Source organism: Zonotrichia leucophrys, chromosome 2, assembly GCF_028769735.1.
Source record: "Zonotrichia leucophrys gambelii isolate GWCS_2022_RI chromosome 2, RI_Zleu_2.0, whole genome shotgun sequence".
Lineage (NCBI taxonomy): Eukaryota > Metazoa > Chordata > Aves > Passeriformes > Passerellidae > Zonotrichia > Zonotrichia leucophrys.
In genome coordinates this window covers 113,092,484-113,109,321 of record NC_088171.1, presented here as the reverse complement: position 1 = coordinate 113,109,321, position 16,838 = coordinate 113,092,484, and the positions used below count along the sequence as shown (strand labels likewise).

The following is a 16,838-nucleotide window of genomic DNA, read 5'->3' as shown; positions in this document are numbered from 1 at the left end:
ATTTTACTTGTAGTTGTAGTTCATCTTCCTAAAGATAAAGCAATCGTCTTGGAGAAAGGGACAAAACAGAAGGTACTCAATGCCCATTTGCAAGTATTTATATGTGAAATCACAGAGATTTATTTTTGAATAACAAATTTGGAAGAATTGTGAAAGAACTTGTAACCTACACCCACCTGAGGGTTGACATCTTTTAATTTGATGTCCTGAGACCTCTGGCCCTTCGATGTAAATCTTATTTTCTTGGCTCTGCACAGGAATTGATTATAGAGGATGACTCCCTAAACTGCGGCACCAGTCCAAACACTACTCAGAAGCTGATGAAATTCCCCAGCATTACTGATTGAAAGGCAATAGGTTTTTGGTGCATTTTGTGTTCTGGAATTTCATAATCCATACAAAGATATAACCAATATTTAGAAAACCCAATCCAGCTGTCAAGATTAGGAGTTTTGCTAATTAAGCTTTTTACTTATTTGTCAGTAGCCTACCTGAAATATCCTTTTACAGTTTCATTAGTCCTGACAATATCTCAGCCTGAAATCTTCAGTGACCTCAGAATAGCTTGGACTCCAATCCAGTTGGAAATCTGTCTGCTGTCAAAAGCGGTAACTACAGATGGGGTGATCTAAAATTTAGTTCAGTATCCTTTATAAGTATATTCACAACTCCCAGACTTTCAGATCTGAATGTCTCACACAAAGAGCTTTTCTTGAATTAAAGTCCACCTCCAGTCTATGCAGGGAGCCCTTCCATCTGTGATCATCTGATAAAATAAGTAGCCAAAATTAATTTCCTTAGTTTTTGGCAGGTGTTCTGGATTTACTTGTGAGCATTCACACTCTCCAGACATCTGCCCTTGCTGCCTGCTCCACATGAAGTTGTGCCCAGTCCTCAGGTCAAAATTTAGTTCTAAGCAGTCAAGCATGTCCTGGCACTCTGCAAACAACCACCTTTACCTTTGCTGTCAGTGTGAGGCAATTCATTCCACCAAAAATATAGTTCACTAAGTGTCATCATGAAATGTTTTGATGTTATATTTTAAAACATTCACCCCTTTCTTCATTTGAAATAATGCAGAATTTTGCTTGAATAAATGCATAAATTTGCTCATGTCCAAAACAAGTCAGATTTTTGACATATTAATTGTTCACAGAAAACTAGTTTTAAATATTCTGTGAAGAGATGCACCTGCACACCCAGATGTACTATTACCATTATATTTTTAGGTGTTTTCCATGGCAGCCTACCAATGACAAGATGAAATCACGAATCTCTTTAATTCAGGAAAGATTCAGTAGCAACTGAGACCCTTAAGAGCATATTGAACTCTGCAACTTTCCTTAATGTTTCAGTACAACATTATTTGGCACAACTCCTTATGTAATTCTGATACTCTGTAAAAATAATAGCACTTCAAAGTCCCTTAGGGTTGCTTAGTATAAGAACTTTGTGTTGTATAATACAGAAACATAGAAAAGGCTGGCATAACTTCTAAGGCAAATGTTTTTTGGTGCTGCTTTATTTGCTGAGGTACATTAATCTTCTCTGAAAAAAACCTCAAGCCAAACCACCCCACAAATACACAACAGCCTTAAATTAAAAAAAAATAGAAAAAAGAAAAAAGAAAAAAAAAAGAAAAAAGAAAAAAGAAAAAAGAAAAAAGAAAAAAGAAAAAAGAAAAATTAAAGAAAAAATAAAATCTCTGCACTTCTGAGATGGAAGGTGTTACCAGTGAGGTCCCAAACCCACAGGAATCAGTGGAAAGACCTACTGACCCAAGATGGCTTTTGGGGCATAGCAAGCAAAAAGCCCACCCTGCCAGAGTGCTGGCAAAAGCACAGTAACCAGCAGGCTTTTTTCTTTTTTCATTGTATGGATGTTTCAGTATTAAAAATTCATACTTGAAAAGGCTTGTTTGTCTCACATACACAGAGCAACCCCTAAACTATGAGAAATAAGCATAATCCAATTGCTCAGCTGAACACCCAACTGAATCTCAAGCAAGAAAGAGATGGTGCTGTGGTATGCTTACAGTGCTAGAATACACAAATTATTAAATTCAAATTCTGGCTACCGTGTATTGATGCCCAAAAGTAAAACTGCTTCTCTGCTTTCATTTCCCTTTCTGTAAATACTGGCAAAGTGCTTATTTATATCTCTACCTGAAAACATCATACCAATAATAAACAAACACATAAGAGCAAATTTACAGATAGATCTATATCAAGCTGCTTTTTTCTTCTCTTTGTAATGTTGATTCTGTACAAGGAAAAATGTTTGATGCAAACATTGATATAAACTAATTAAATCAATGCATCAAATACAATATATTTCATATTCCATATTAAAACTCTGCTACTTAAAAAAAAAAAAACCACCAAAAAAGGGAGTCTGTTTATTTAAAGAAAAGCACCAAACCAGCAAGAGGTAGGTTTAGTTATTCAGCAAAAGCTCTGCTGTTCTTTTTTCCACTCTAGACAAAATATAGATTATACACATTATTTGCTCCGTATCTTTGTGACCATATTTTGTAATTCCTGTATTATTCCATAGGTGCCCAACACCTGGCTGTGACGGCTCTGGCCACGTGACAGGGAACTATGCATCCCACAGAAGGTAACAACCATCCCATCACAGGGGGCTGCAGTGCTCAGGGCTCTCGGCTGGCAGCAGCAGAAAGAGGTGGCTCTTACTCTGTGTGCTTCTTTCAGCTTGTCTGGCTGCCCTCGTGCCAGGAAGGGAGGTATCAAAGTCACTCCTACCAAGGAAGAAAAAGAAGACCCTGAACTTAAGTGAGTACCAAAGCAGGGGTGGAGGGGGGAAATGGCCTGGAAGAGTTCAGGGCTTGAGGAACCATAGGGAGATGCCCCAGTTAACCTCAACACTGTGAGAATAGTGCCCAGAGCTGGAACCAAACCAAGTATTTCTGCTTCTTGTGGAGATGGTGGAGTCCATCACCTAGGAGACTGAACAGTGAGGAAGGATTGCTGTATCTGCTTGTATTGCTCCAATTATTTTAAGGAGTGCTATGCCAATGGGTTGAAAAATTTGGCAAAATGAAGGAAAGTTATTACTGACTGAGGTGAAACATGTCAGCTAATTAAATCAGAGTGACACCTTAAAAATATGTTCCAGAGAACTTAAATATCTGTAAGTCTCAAGTTTTTTCTATATCTATGAATGAAAATTTCACTTAAAGTGAAAACTAGAAACTCTGTAGAGATTCACTACATTCCTGGCTTGAATGCATATTCCATTAAAATTTGTAAATGATAACTTCCAGAATATAAAGGTGAAAACTTAGTTGTATGGAGAGTTGTCTTAATACTTGCTAATGATATGTGTGAAACTGCATAACACTGACAGAGCAGCACAAAAAATTCCCTCTCCTTTCTTTTCAAGTATTTGCATGGATTTCCATGCACATTTTCCAGTTACAGAAACCCACCCTTTTCTTCATACCAAAAACCAAGACAGAAATGAGACAATGTGGACTTTCCATACACTTGAAGAAGTGGGATTTATTTCCCGTGATAGAATTTCAGTTTTCTTTTCCAGTGAAATACTATCTAAACAAACGTCTTATTTTCTTAGTCTCTACAGATGTATTTTAAATTGCCTTATTTTAGTATGAGCTGAACCCCAATAACCCAACCTGACAATAGTTGGATGCTCTGGTACAGTGTGCCAACAGGGACCAAGTCTTACTCCATTAAAGCAAAGTCACAAAGGCAGCTGGAATGGTTTTCTCGGGATTTTTTGAGAATGTCTTTGCCTGCTCTCTGCAGTGAAAATGAGGGTTCTTTTGCTGTGTTTCCGTAGATGCCCAGTGATAGGCTGTGATGGCCAAGGTCACATATCAGGTAAATACACTTCCCATCGCACTGCTTCTGGTTGTCCTTTGGCTGCCAAGAGACAGAAGGAGAGTCCTGTCAATGGGTCTTCGCTATCCTGGAAACTGAACAAACAGGAGCTGCCACACTGTCCTTTGCCAGGCTGCAACGGGCTGGGTCATGTTAATAATGTTTTTGTCACCCACAGAAGGTATAACTTTGTGTTTTCTCTTTTCATTTTTCCTTAACATTCCACTCTGAATTGGCAACATGTGAGTTTAGAGTCAGAATAAATTGTGATAAAGTCTTTTGAGTAATAACATTGCAGGTAAAGTAATACAAAACAGAATTAATTTGAGAGACTTAAATTTTATGTCTTTTTCTGTGTTTCCATTGAAGCATGACTTTCCAAGGAGTTCAGATTGGTACAGTGTCTATGTACTTTAAAATTAAGTAGAGTTCTTTCCTAGGGAAATAAGGAGTTTTATGTCTGCATATCTTCCAAAGAAAAAGAAATATCACCAGAAAATGTCACCAGAAAAGCTTTAGCCAAGAGTCATTAATTTCATCTTTCTACCAGTGGAAAAGTTATACTTATAAATTTTGTATTTAAGCAGCTTAAGTTACACAAAGAAGAAACAATAAGCATGCAGCTCTTATACGGATTAAAAAAGTTCAAAGTTATAACAGTCTTACAAAGAAAATTATCCTTGCAAGAGAAGAAGTCACACATAAAACTAACAACAATGAACACCACCTATCACTGTGAAAAATAATCTGACCATATTGAATCAAAAGTAAGCAAAGAGTGTGATTGGCAACTTTGGTTTTCTGTCTTTAACAGTACTTAAGTCTACATTCTCTGTCTCCTTTGCTTTCTTCTTAACACTTTAAGCCAACTTCTCCAAAACAAGAAATGCCCATGGTCATTTGAATAAATTCAGTCAGAGTCCAGTGTTATCTTAATTTTATTTCCTACATCCCATCTGAAAGTCTTTTCATTAGGACACTACTGTAAATTGTGGCTCATTAAGCACATAGGAAAAACTGTATTTTAGCTGGTAGCAATTCATAGTACAGATGATTCCTGTCCTACATGAGACTGGGTCACTCTCAAGATCACATTAGTTAAAATGATGTAGCAAATATAACTTTGTTTGATATCCTTTCCTAGGATGTTAGAAACCTAACAAGTAACTCACGGCTTTCAAACAATCTCCCAGTTAGCTATCTGCTCTGGGCAGAGATAATAAGCCAAAATTTAGAACTGAAGAACTAGCATCTTTCTGTATAGCTTTTAGCCAAGCTCATGAAAGCTTAGGTTTTGCTGCTTTGTTGGTTTTTGGGTGTTTTTTTCCTATGTGGAAATGCCATGTCTGTTAGGATTCTCTTTTTGTAAAAATTTTTACATGCACATACACGCATACGCATGTCAACCACTTTTCTGTGGAACAAAGTTTTCCCTCTCTCCTTACTCAGATACACCTAAAACCAAATCCTGCTGCCAGTTCTTCGGCATATGGGTATTTCTTCTTTGTTATTTATAAAGATAGTATTAAGACAGTGCAATTCCTCTTAGCCCTTTAGTGGGCTATAAAAATTGCCTCAGATAATTACCAGCTGATGAAATTGTAAGCTTTGAAATAGCAAAATGTAATTTAATGTGAACAGTGGTTAAAAAGCCAACTGACTATATAATGGAACCATTCAAAAAAGCTATTACAGCCTATAGGGTATATCCAGAGTTATTATTGTATTGATCATTATTATGTATCAAAAAAGTGATACAATAATTGGGCACTGTGGACATCATCCCATTAACTATTTGTTTTAGGATAGTAAACTTGCCATTTTAAATACCACACTCTCCTCTCCTTTGGAGCACAATCCCTTGATAAAAACAGTTTATAAGTGTTTGAATTTAACGAATTCTGTAAATGCATCTTCATATAGCTTAACAGTAGCTGCTACTGCAATTTTGTTTATTTTGAAATATGCTTAAGAGTTGTTTACTCATAGATTGAGATTTCTGTGCCAATTTTCAAGCTGGAATATACAGCTAAATGACTCTTTATGAGTTATGTCATTCCCCAAAGCCATGCTATAATGGAGATACTGATGCGACCTTAGGTACAGAGGTCTGTCCAAGTGCATGATAATATTGCCTGAAAGGATTGTTGCCATTTTCAAGTGGGTGCTAATGTTTTTTTTCCTATCTGTTTCAGCCTGTCTGGTTGTCCTCTGAATGCACAAACCATAAAAAAGGGCAAAATTTCAGAAGAATTAATGACTATCAAGCTTAAAGCAAGTGGCGGTAAGGAGATCTGTAAAAAATTATGACATTTATTTAGATAGAAGGGCCCTGACTCCCATTTATACTTGTGCCCCTTTATGCCATTCTGGCATTAATTCTCAGTACTTTGTCTCTAGCAATAAAAAATCGTGACTAACAAAAAATATTTGCATGAGAGATTATAAAGTTATTCTCATTTACATCTTGATAACTGAACATTGAGGATATGCTCTTGTTCCAGAGCATTTTTTTTAAATTTGGGTATCTTTTCAATATTGTTTAATTAATAAACAGTTACAGATCAGGAGGACTTAGCTATCTGAATAAGGTAGGAAGGGAGAAATATTGTGGGCAGAAATTGACTCATCTCTCCAACTTCATTCCTACATGGTTTAGTATCTATGCAGTGCTTGTGCAATTTAGCTAACCTAAGTGCAAAGCAATAATTACCAAAGAGTTGCAGGGGGAAATGTGTAGGAGTCTCCCTTCTTATACAATGTGCTTTAGCAAGTTGGGCATTGAGCCAGGATTCAGGAAATTTAGTCTTTAGCCTCCAACTGCTGAGGAAAACGGTTGCATTACTGCTTACCGATTTCCCATGCTGGCTCTCCAGTAGACTCGGTTCTAGGCTTTAAAGCAGTAACAACAGTGGCACAAATCTCCAGGCAGAGTTGAGCTCAGAGTGACACTAAGCAGAAACAGGAACATGAATTTGCCAGCAGCTGCTACAGCTCAGTATACTTCAGGATAAGGCTTTCATTAAAGAACTGAAGCTTTTTTACTTTGCTATCTAACTTGTTGGGATGAAAAAGCCTGGCTTCCTTGGTTTTTTCGGCTTTGCTTTGTTTTGTTTTGTTTTTTTTCCCCTGTAATACTTGTTGGCTTTCTGAAAATTTCACCCTTTCCTGTTATATAAACTTCACTATTTATCAGATATAACTAAGGCTGTGCTTATTGAAGTTTTATGCACAAGAGCTTGCCCCCGCAGAGATTCTTGCAAAATCAGAAACAGGTACAGATGAGTGAACAATTATAATACTAGTGAAGATGTTGCCCTGCTGTATTTTCTGAAAAAGAAGGGTTGCTGTTGCATTCCTTTAAAAAAAAAAAGCAAAACAAAAAAAACCCAAACCAAAACAAAAAACAAACAAAACTCCCACACCCAAGCACCATAAAAATCTCCTCACATTTATGATAAACTTTCCTCTTTCTGGGCATTTTTTCCTTTCTGTACCCTTCAGCTTGTACTTGCATGATGCAATGAAAAAAGTAAGTGTGAAAAAATTAGGACTAAGATAGCCCCATCTATGTTTCAGCTCATATAAATGTTTAACAGGAATGAAAGAATTTTGATAGTAAAATCAAAGAAAATATAAAGATCAATCATTTGTTGAGAATCTTATTTTCCTATGGTTAAGTACCAGGTAATGCATCTGGTTAATTATACATCCATTGTCCTGTGGACACTTTAAATCTGTTGTTGTTATTTTCAACTATTTACAGGTATTGAGAGTGATGAAGAAATAAGACACTTGGATGAAGAAATAAAAGAACTGAATGAATCCAATCTTAAAATTGAAGCTGACATGATGAAACTTCAAACTCAGGTATGCCATAAATGTGAAACCTTTTTCTATGCTATGTCTAAGCACGATAAATAAATTAAATACTATGTAATGTTATGTTTAAAAATAGCTAGTCTCCTCTGCACTTCTTTTTCCAAGCTCTTGTTTATTGTTTTCTGTAAATGAAACGCAATTATTGTCTTAAAGATCTGCTGAATGACAAATTCAGGACAGTTTGTAGCTAATCTTAGCAAGCAGACATGAAACATACTTCCCAAACAAAACATCCATTTTCCTTTGTTGACCAAACATCTGCTTACCAAACCAGGGAAGTCCTATGACCTGAGTTTTGAGGGATGATAATTCCTCTTACAAACCCACTCCAAGTCTTAATGAGTACCAAAGAAAATTTTCCTAGTTTAGCTCACCCACTGTCAGTTATTCAAATACTTTGAATTTTGCCTCCAGGCAACCGCTGGTAAGGAATGTATAGCTTTTGCTAGCTTGTGTAGAAGAGGATTTTGATGGAAGTTATGCAAAAGAGTCATTCTCTTTCATTATTTTCTGTACTGGAGAGATTAAGTTGGTTTTAATACGCTGATAGTGGTTCTATGGAGTGAGCTGTATAGTGTCATCCCTTCAGACTCCCATATACACCTGGAAGTTAACCTGGGCAGACTGGGTAAAAGCATGAGCAGAAGCTTCAGAATTTTCAGAATAAGAGTGAAATAAAAATAAATTTGTGAACTGAATATAGATCTAAACCAGACTGAGTGTAACCATACCCCCCCTCTATTTGCACCACATTTGAATGAGCAGTGTTGTCTCCTGCTGTTTTTTCAACAACCACTGCGTGTATGGTCTAAACAAGGTAGAAGCCTGTGCCACCTGTGCTGGATCTAAACAATCTGGCTGCACACCACAGCATTTGTGGGGATATCCAGCCCAAACTGCACTGCAGGGGGGCTGTGCTCACTGTCTCAGGACACTTGGTTCTCTCTGGTGGTCACTGAGCTATTTACATGGAGATTGCCCAGTTTGTGCAGTCAGATTTCTTCTCCCTAGACTTTCTCTCTTGTGAAGGCAGCTTGACCAGCAAAGCCTGAACTGAACTACAGCAGAAGCCATAAATCTCCTACCTCCTTTTACTCCACCCCAGCCAGGTGTAGCATCCTCCAGAGGAGGGGTTGAAGTGGACGACAGGCACACAAAAAGGGATTTCTCACACTGGGGAGTTTTGCTGTGTGGCTGTGCCTGAGCAAAGGAAGTAAAGTGGCCACAAGCAGGAAGCAATTAAGTAGTGCAAAGAGGTGCACACTAATAAAGAAGGGTGGGCATGACAATTGTGGGTATGACTGCACTGGTCAGCGCCTTGTGGAGCTGTGGTGGGGCACAGGGATGGCAGCCCTTGGTTCTGCCCTGCTGAGCTGTCTGCTCTTGGGACAAGGGGCAGGGCAGGACGGAACCAGACCCTGCCATTGCTGGTTTTGTTTTTTCAGCACCGCTTTTGACATCTAAGATTTCAGACCTGAGCTCTCACTTCGAAAAGATACCAATTTTTTTCTACCTTTACTGCTTTTTCCAGCTTTTTCCAAAACCCTCCTCTCCATTCTGTTAGTCAGAGACCATCTTTGCAATACAGTGCTCAGTCTCTCAGTTTCCTTTCCACTCTATTTTTTTCTCATTGTTCCCAGCACCAGGCCTGTTGCTAATCCCAGCCAGCCCAGAGCTCACCCAGGAGCAGGGCAGGAAAGCAGCACAACAGCTAATACCCAATACCCGTGCCCTTACTATTGTGGTTGAGCAGCAGGGATGCTGTAAGAGCAGGACAGCAATGAAAACATCAACCTCCTTTCTCTTTCCTCCACCAGCCCTGAGGCCACACTTCATCCCTTCTCCATACTGACCCTCCTCTGCAAGCTCAATTCCTTCCTCCCCCTCTGGGGCACTCTCTAGTGCATTGCTGCCACAAGATTTCTCCATGAACCAGCAGCAAAGTCCCTCATTTTAGAGCAAATACAACCTCTTCTTTGCTCTGAATGCTCTGTGGAGAAGTTATGTCTCTCCCAAATGAAGCATAGCTGAGTTTCAGATTCATCATGGCCTCTCTCATAACCACCCAGCTGATATTTTGGGTTCAAACTGCAGTAACAATGCTGCCAAGGGTTTGTCTGTCTGTGTTTGTGCCTGCCTGTCTCTTTTAGATCACATCTATGGAGAGCAATTTGAAAACAATAGAAGAGGAGAACAAACTCATAGAGCAGAACAACGAGAGCCTGTTGAAGGAGTTAGCTGGCTTAAGCCAAGCCCTTATCTCCAGTCTTGCTGACATTCAGCTGCCACAGATGGTAAGCCCACAGCCAGCAGGTTAACACCTTCTTTTGAGACTGCCTTGCCAGCATTCAAAGCAGATGAGCAAGCTCAGGGACTGGCAGGAGTGCTGGAGCTGCATTAGCAGAGAGCACTTTTAGGCTGATTTGCTTTGCAGAGATGCAGGATCATGAAGTCTGTGTGGCCGTAGGTGCAGTTCCTTTCAGGAATGAGCCAGCCCTGGTATCTCTGCCCTGTACCTCACCATGCAAGGCAGGCTTTTCCCTCAAACCTCCCTGTCTGAGCACCCACCCTGCATAAAGAGTGAAAACTTCACTCTCATGAGAATCCTCTCTGACTTAGCTCCCAGATCAAAACTATAAACTGTTTCATACAGATGATTTTTCTGGAGACAACGAAGCTCCATCTTCTCGAGAATTTCACATCTTACTTTCAAACAAAGGACAAATCCACAGAGGTGCTTGTGATTCCAGGTCCCTTTCCAAATGTCAAGAGTGCCACTGGAAGATTAAAAAAGGACGGTTAGGGGGATGTCAGTCACAATCCCACAGACAAATAGGCCACAAAAAAGAAAAATTAAAAAAAAAATTACAATAACAATAATATCTCCAGCTTCTTTTCTTGCTTGGAGAGAGTATAGATTCCCCAGGACGTGCAACTCCTGTAATTTCCACAACCCTTCCATTAATTTGGATGGCTGCCCTGCTCAGTACTTCTCCCCAGTTGCCATATCGCTCCTTTGGCGTGCTTTGGGGTTGGGTGTTTGGGTTTTTTCAGCCTTAATTTTACCTCCTACAATTATAATCTGTTTTGTCTCCATTTAGGGGCCAATCAGTGAGCAGAATTTCGAAGCATATGTAAATACACTCACAGACATGTACAGCAATCTGGAACGGGACTATTCCCCCGAATGCAAAGCTCTGCTGGAAAGTATCAAACAGGCAGTGAAGGGCATCCATGTGTAGGATGTGAAAGCTGCTGGGCAACAGAAATTACTTAACAGCAGTAAACTCCAGATGGATCTGTTAGGAGTTCATGTACTGCTAAGGGGTGTAGGTTGCCATGCTGCATTTACAATTGCAACATTGCACTAATTTTTTCCCAGCTGACATAAAAAAGAATAAAACCACAACAGACTATTTGTATTAACAGCAATGCACTCTGTTAGTATATTGTATTTATTTCAGTACAATTTCTTTTTTTTTCTTCTTTTGCACTCAGTTTTTGTAAAGTGAATGTAAAAAGTGTGTGCGACTATTTTTTATATTTTTTATTTATTTCTAATCAAAGAGTTGGTTTTTTTATCTTTTAACAGCATTTTTGCGGCCTGCCATATTTTTACAAATGTGTTTATTAATTTATTTTCCAATGGGATTTTAAATAGACTGAAAGCTATACTGTAAATTAAATAACTTGCTGGGTTTGTACAGGAAGAAAAAAAAAACCTATGAAAGTAACAAATGACTGAACCGTGGTTCTAGTTTTATTTTCCTCACATCCTGCTTTTTTATAATGGCTTTGTATCAGAAATGGGTTTGCAGTAACATGAGATGTGAAGATGCATGGAATGAGAAGATAAATGGTGCCCACTAGTGGGGAACTTGGGCTCTTAAAAGCACAGTATGCTGGAAAACAGTGTGTTAAAGAATATGTTAGCAATAATGAAATATAGCAATCAGCAAAGCACTTGACTTGGCAGTGTGATTTAGCCTATGAGAATGATTATTTAAAATGTTTCAAGAGAACTTCAGATTTATTTTACCACTGCAGCTTTTGTTCAGAGTTAGCTCATGGAGGGAAATGACAATTATCTCTAAACAAGAAGGGTAATTAGGTAGGTACTGGTACTTTTTTAGTATGAGACGTTGAGGTTTTAAGCAAGTGACCAGTATTGCAATGGATTTGGATTGAAAAAACGCAAACACATCCCAAGCTAAAGGCTTTGTACATAATGAGTCGAACACATCTCCCCTGAAATGGCATTTAATACTGGTTTGAAGGTAATGGCAGCTGAGAAGGCGGCGGTCTGTCTGGAGGGCAACAACACCCCTCTGGCACCACGGTGGTCGCTTGTCCCTCTGAATGACCTGTAGCAACACCTTGACTGGTTTCTCCCATCCTTCTTCACTGAGACTAGGCTGATACTGAGTTTGTCACCAGTCTTCTGGTAGGGTCCCAAGTGCTACAGAGCAGACAGACAGGCGGAGGTGTGGACAGATGAGCACTTGCGCAGAGGTATCCGGTTAGCCTGGGTGTGGAACTTCTGAATCCATCAGAAACTAGTGGTTGCTATAACAGAGGCAAAGTCTATTTCAGGGATTGTAAGTAATTAAGCATTGTTTCAGAAGTTTTTTTTATATTTATTTTTTTTAAGAAAAAGGTATAAACAACCAGCTAAACTGCCTTTTTTGTATGCACACACACCTCATGTGCATATGTGCCTCAGTGTAAATGTATACATGGATCTAGCGTGTGTTTAATTTTTCCGTGCTATAATGAAAGTGTTTATTTTTATTAGCCGCATTTATATTTAGATTGAATATGATGGCATTCACAGGCTTGACATATACAATTATATTATTACTGTTCCTGCACAAAAGTACTATTCAGAAGTGATTCAACTCTCATGCACTGTGGTCACTGTTCTGCATTAGGTGGGGCTTGCTTTTTGTTGGGGGGTTGATTCAACTCTCCAATCTTAGTTTAGACAGGGGAAAATGTGTGTTCTTAGGAGCTGTGTTTATTTTTAAATTGATTTTTCAAAAGCTACCATATGTGCTGTCTAATATAAATAGGAGAACACCAAACAAAAATTTGCTATTAAAGTTATTGTTCTTGCTAAAAACTCAAAAAGCAAACATTTGTTATACATGTTAAATGCATACAAAATGAGTTCACTCATTACAAAGACTAAAGTTTAATTTACTAAATATTTTAACAAATTTGTTATATATTTTATTTAAGTAAAAAAAAATTCTCTTACTGACCTATGTATTTATTATTATGATTTACTATTGCTTCAGGTTAATTTATCTGTGTTTGGTTGTTTGCTCAGGATGTTCTGTGAAGTATGTTTGTATTTATTTGCCTCCCTCGTACTTGATGTGTTTTGTAATGTGCACTGTTTTTTTTTTTTCTTTCTGTTTTTTTTTTTTTTGTGTTTAAATGCATTGATGAGCTATACTGTAAATTAGACCTTTTGTAAAGAGCAATGATGTATGCATTTTTTAATTTGGAGTAGTTTGTATACTGTTTCTTCATACAATTAATATTTCTTACATCAAAACAACAAAATTGTGTTCTGTGCTGTACATTTGGTGTATGGTAGGAAATAAAATTGATAATGAAATATTGCAGCAAGTTTGTTGGGTTTTTTAGCCTCTAGATGCCGACTTATATTACACTTTATTAACTGCACCTGGCACTATACGATGCGTCATATGTTTCACTTGCTTTGTGTACAAAATGTGTCAACCTCATAAGTAAATTTCTGATATAAATAATTTAATTAGTGTTTTACTTTGTCAATTTGAAATAAGGAGGAGAAAAATAGAACCGCTTAAGAGGTCCCTTTCGCTTCTGAAGGGAAAAAAAGATTTGAGATGATAATCACTGCATTATTTAATACATTCTTTTCTTGGCAGTTGTAGACTTCATTTATACTGATAAAGTACAGGATTTGTGCTGACCTTTAACAGCTGCTAAATTATGTTTAAACATAAAAGCCATTGTAAAGTTTCCAGCAATTTGGAACCGCCCACTGTTCCAGTGCAATTTTCTGCTGAGAATTGCAGTGCTCAGACATAGCAGAAATAAAAATCTGCTGGTTTTAGAAAGACAATATTTCCATCTAATGGACTTTCTTTTTTCACTGCTTGTTGTAGAGAATGCAAGAAACAGTTTTATTTAGGATGCGTGCTAATGGCTTCAGGAGCATTTCTTGTCTCAGATTCCAACTTTCCACATATAGAGAATGATTTTCATTTGGAAAATAAGTCGCATTTAAATGCCATAAAGCAGCTGATAATTATTTATTTGAATAGACATCTTCAGATAAACCAAAATGGACTGACATATAAAAAATTACAGGAATGCATTTAGCTAGAAGGGAATTTAAAAATTTGTATCACATGAATCTGGGATGCTCACAAATCTTGCCAGGTTTGAAGCTGTAGAGTCAGCGAAGTGCTGGAATGAAGACAGACCTGTCCTGGGAAGCTTTGCTCCAGTGGAGTTCAGAGTTTGCTTTGTTCTAGGACACTTATCCAAGGGCACCACAAACAGGTTCTTTTTATTAAGCCAGTTATTTGTTATTTATGTCATATGACAATTAATATTAAATAGTATTTTAATGGTTCTTAAAATTTACTATTAAACTTCTGCTGTAGATCTTCTTATCATGAGACACTAGTGGGACATTCTCCTTACACATCACAGACAAAGCAGAAAACAGGTCTGTCTTAGCAATGTGCCTTAATGCTAAACAGATAAAGACCGAGGCCAATATTTTCATTTTATCTGGCTGCCTAAATTCAAATCACAAATTTAGAAAGCCTTATTGTCAGACAGACAACTCTTCTCATGTAATTTTCAAAGTTCTATAATAAATACGATTATCTGCTGTTTATAAGATTCGGGAAAGGCAGTGTTATGAGGATGTTGGGCTCTACATAGACCTAAGAAAACTATGCTTAATCTCAAATACTTCCAATGATCTGAGACAAGGATTGTGAGCAGAAAATCACTTTTCCTAGTGGTTTTGGACAGGAATATGATATCCACAGTTGTGATGAAATAATTATTATTATCTGAAGACTATCTACATTCATCTTTAAACAACTTGCTCTGATTATTCTTTGGTGTTGAAATTATGGCCTTTTTCCATTAAAGAAAAAAAAAAGGAATAAACAATTAAGCTATATTCATTATTAAACTAATATAAGCTGGAGGGTTGGGGGATACCCCAAAACAACAAAACCCATTATGCTTGAACAATGTTTCAAACCATTTTCATCTTCTGAAGTTTCCATTTTTAACAATTGTTCTGTAACTATTCCTATAGAAGGGGGAAAAGCACTTCAGAAAAAATACATTAATTCCAATTTTTTAATTAATTTGAATAGACGATTTAAATATGAAAAAGAAGGAAGGGGAGCAAGAACAGTCAACATCTGCTGTTCTGACAGCTCAGGAAGCCTTTCCTCTCTCTTAACAAACCGTGATAAAGAGTTTTGAGTCTACGATGTAGACAATAGATTCTGTAGAAAACAAATTCTGTTTTCTACTGTAATTTTATCTCTGTTTACTAATTAAGCATCTCTTCTCTCTTGCTGACTTAGTGTATATATCTAACAGTGCAATGGCTCTTCTACTCAATGCCTCTTTGTCCTACTGTACTTTTAATAAGTCACAGGATTTCTTGATGGGAATTTGTTATCATGCAGTGACACAGATTTATGACACAAGTCCTCTCCTTGCTTTCCTCCTGTGTTCATTCAGTGCAATACGTTCTACCTGTCTTGGAAATTCTGCTATGCCTAAACTTTTTTTATGATTTATGCAGCTGTGTAATTGGATGCTGTCAGGAGATCTGCACCAGACGAAGTCCTTTGTTCAACTTGCTCAGGGTACTGGGGGATGATAGAGCTCCATTTAGCTTTTGTGTAATGTAGGACAGTGACCTACTTTCAGTACCTTTCAATATCTCGTTCTGGCTTGGTTTTCTTCTGTCTCTTTTGCTCTAGTAAGTCTTAGACAGCCAAGCTTACACATAATTGCATCAGGGATTAGTCTGATTTCATGTCTGACTTCATGGTACAAATTGCTTCAACTGCATTTCATTCTTAACGAATGTTCCCAGGGACATTGTCTAAGTAAATCTCAGGACTTTTCAGTTATGCGGTAGCAATTACTATTTAGGTTGCTGCTGTCTGCTTCTGAAACTGTTACTGCACAAGATTTTTTCCAACCAGCTTTTGGTGCTCAGCTTCACATCCCTTGGAGGAAACTAATTTTTAGAAGCTAAATGCACAGCTGGTTTTGTCAAGCAGGGTCTTTTCCAAATTCTCTTCTCTGGCAAATCCAAATTACCAGCTACTAAGTTTTCATATTATTTCATAGCATTGTTATATATATCTATATACATCTAATATATATATCTCATTAATACTTGTTTGCACAAACAATACATCATAAAATTCCAGGTGGGTACTTGTACCCACCCCAGGTATTGAAGAAAACATCACTTTTGTTGCTCCAAGCCTGGCTCTAAAACTTACCAAACTCTTTGTTTATTGTTTGCAAGCACCTTTTTTATTTTTAAAACTTTTTTTTCCTTCTCACAGAAAATTAGAAAAAATAAAAAACAAAGGAATTAATCTCTTTCTTTCTTTAACTGATGATATTTTCTGTCCAAACATTTATCTGAAGCTGCGGCTAGGGTTGAAGCTATCTGGCTAGCAATATTTTCTAGTTACAGTAACATGTAGACTCTTATGTGCACCCTCTGCTTACTTCTAAAACAATAAAAAAAAGTCTGAATCAAGACCCAGGTGCTAGACTGATTTCAAAATTATTGGGATGAAACTGATCTGATCCTTTAGATGCAGGATGAGGTTAGGTCCTTTGGAAGGGAAGTGCCTAGAATTGGGGGTTGGTTTCTTTAATTCTGATGTATGGTCAGAAAGGTTTTAGGGACAGAATGAAGGTTTTAAAAAGCTCATGAAAACTTACCAGAAGAATAGGTGTAAATTGAATTCCTTCAGTGGAAGTGCAGTGCCATCTCCACAGACTGAAGAGCTGAGCTCTGCACAG

At 37.6% G+C, this 16,838-nt stretch overlaps 1 protein-coding gene across 5 annotated transcripts in view; it reads left to right on the top strand.

Moving 5' to 3' along the window:
• The window catches only part of ST18 (ST18 C2H2C-type zinc finger transcription factor), a 169,536-nt gene extending 156,155 nt beyond the window's left edge, over positions 1-13,381 (top strand). For all 5 annotated transcript variants that reach the window (XM_064706090.1, XM_064706087.1, XM_064706092.1 and 2 more), the window contains 7 exons: positions 2,557-2,619; positions 2,715-2,795; positions 3,826-4,047; positions 6,062-6,150; positions 7,633-7,736; positions 9,899-10,042; positions 10,850-13,381. In XM_064706090.1, coding sequence (XP_064562160.1) covers positions 2,557-2,619; positions 2,715-2,795; positions 3,826-4,047; positions 6,062-6,150; positions 7,633-7,736; positions 9,899-10,042; positions 10,850-10,990 — 844 coding nt within the window. In that variant the 3' untranslated portion in view covers positions 10,991-13,381. The remainder of the gene's footprint in view (positions 1-2,556; positions 2,620-2,714; positions 2,796-3,825; positions 4,048-6,061; positions 6,151-7,632; positions 7,737-9,898; positions 10,043-10,849) is intronic.
• Positions 13,382-16,838: the final 3,457 nt, after the last annotated feature.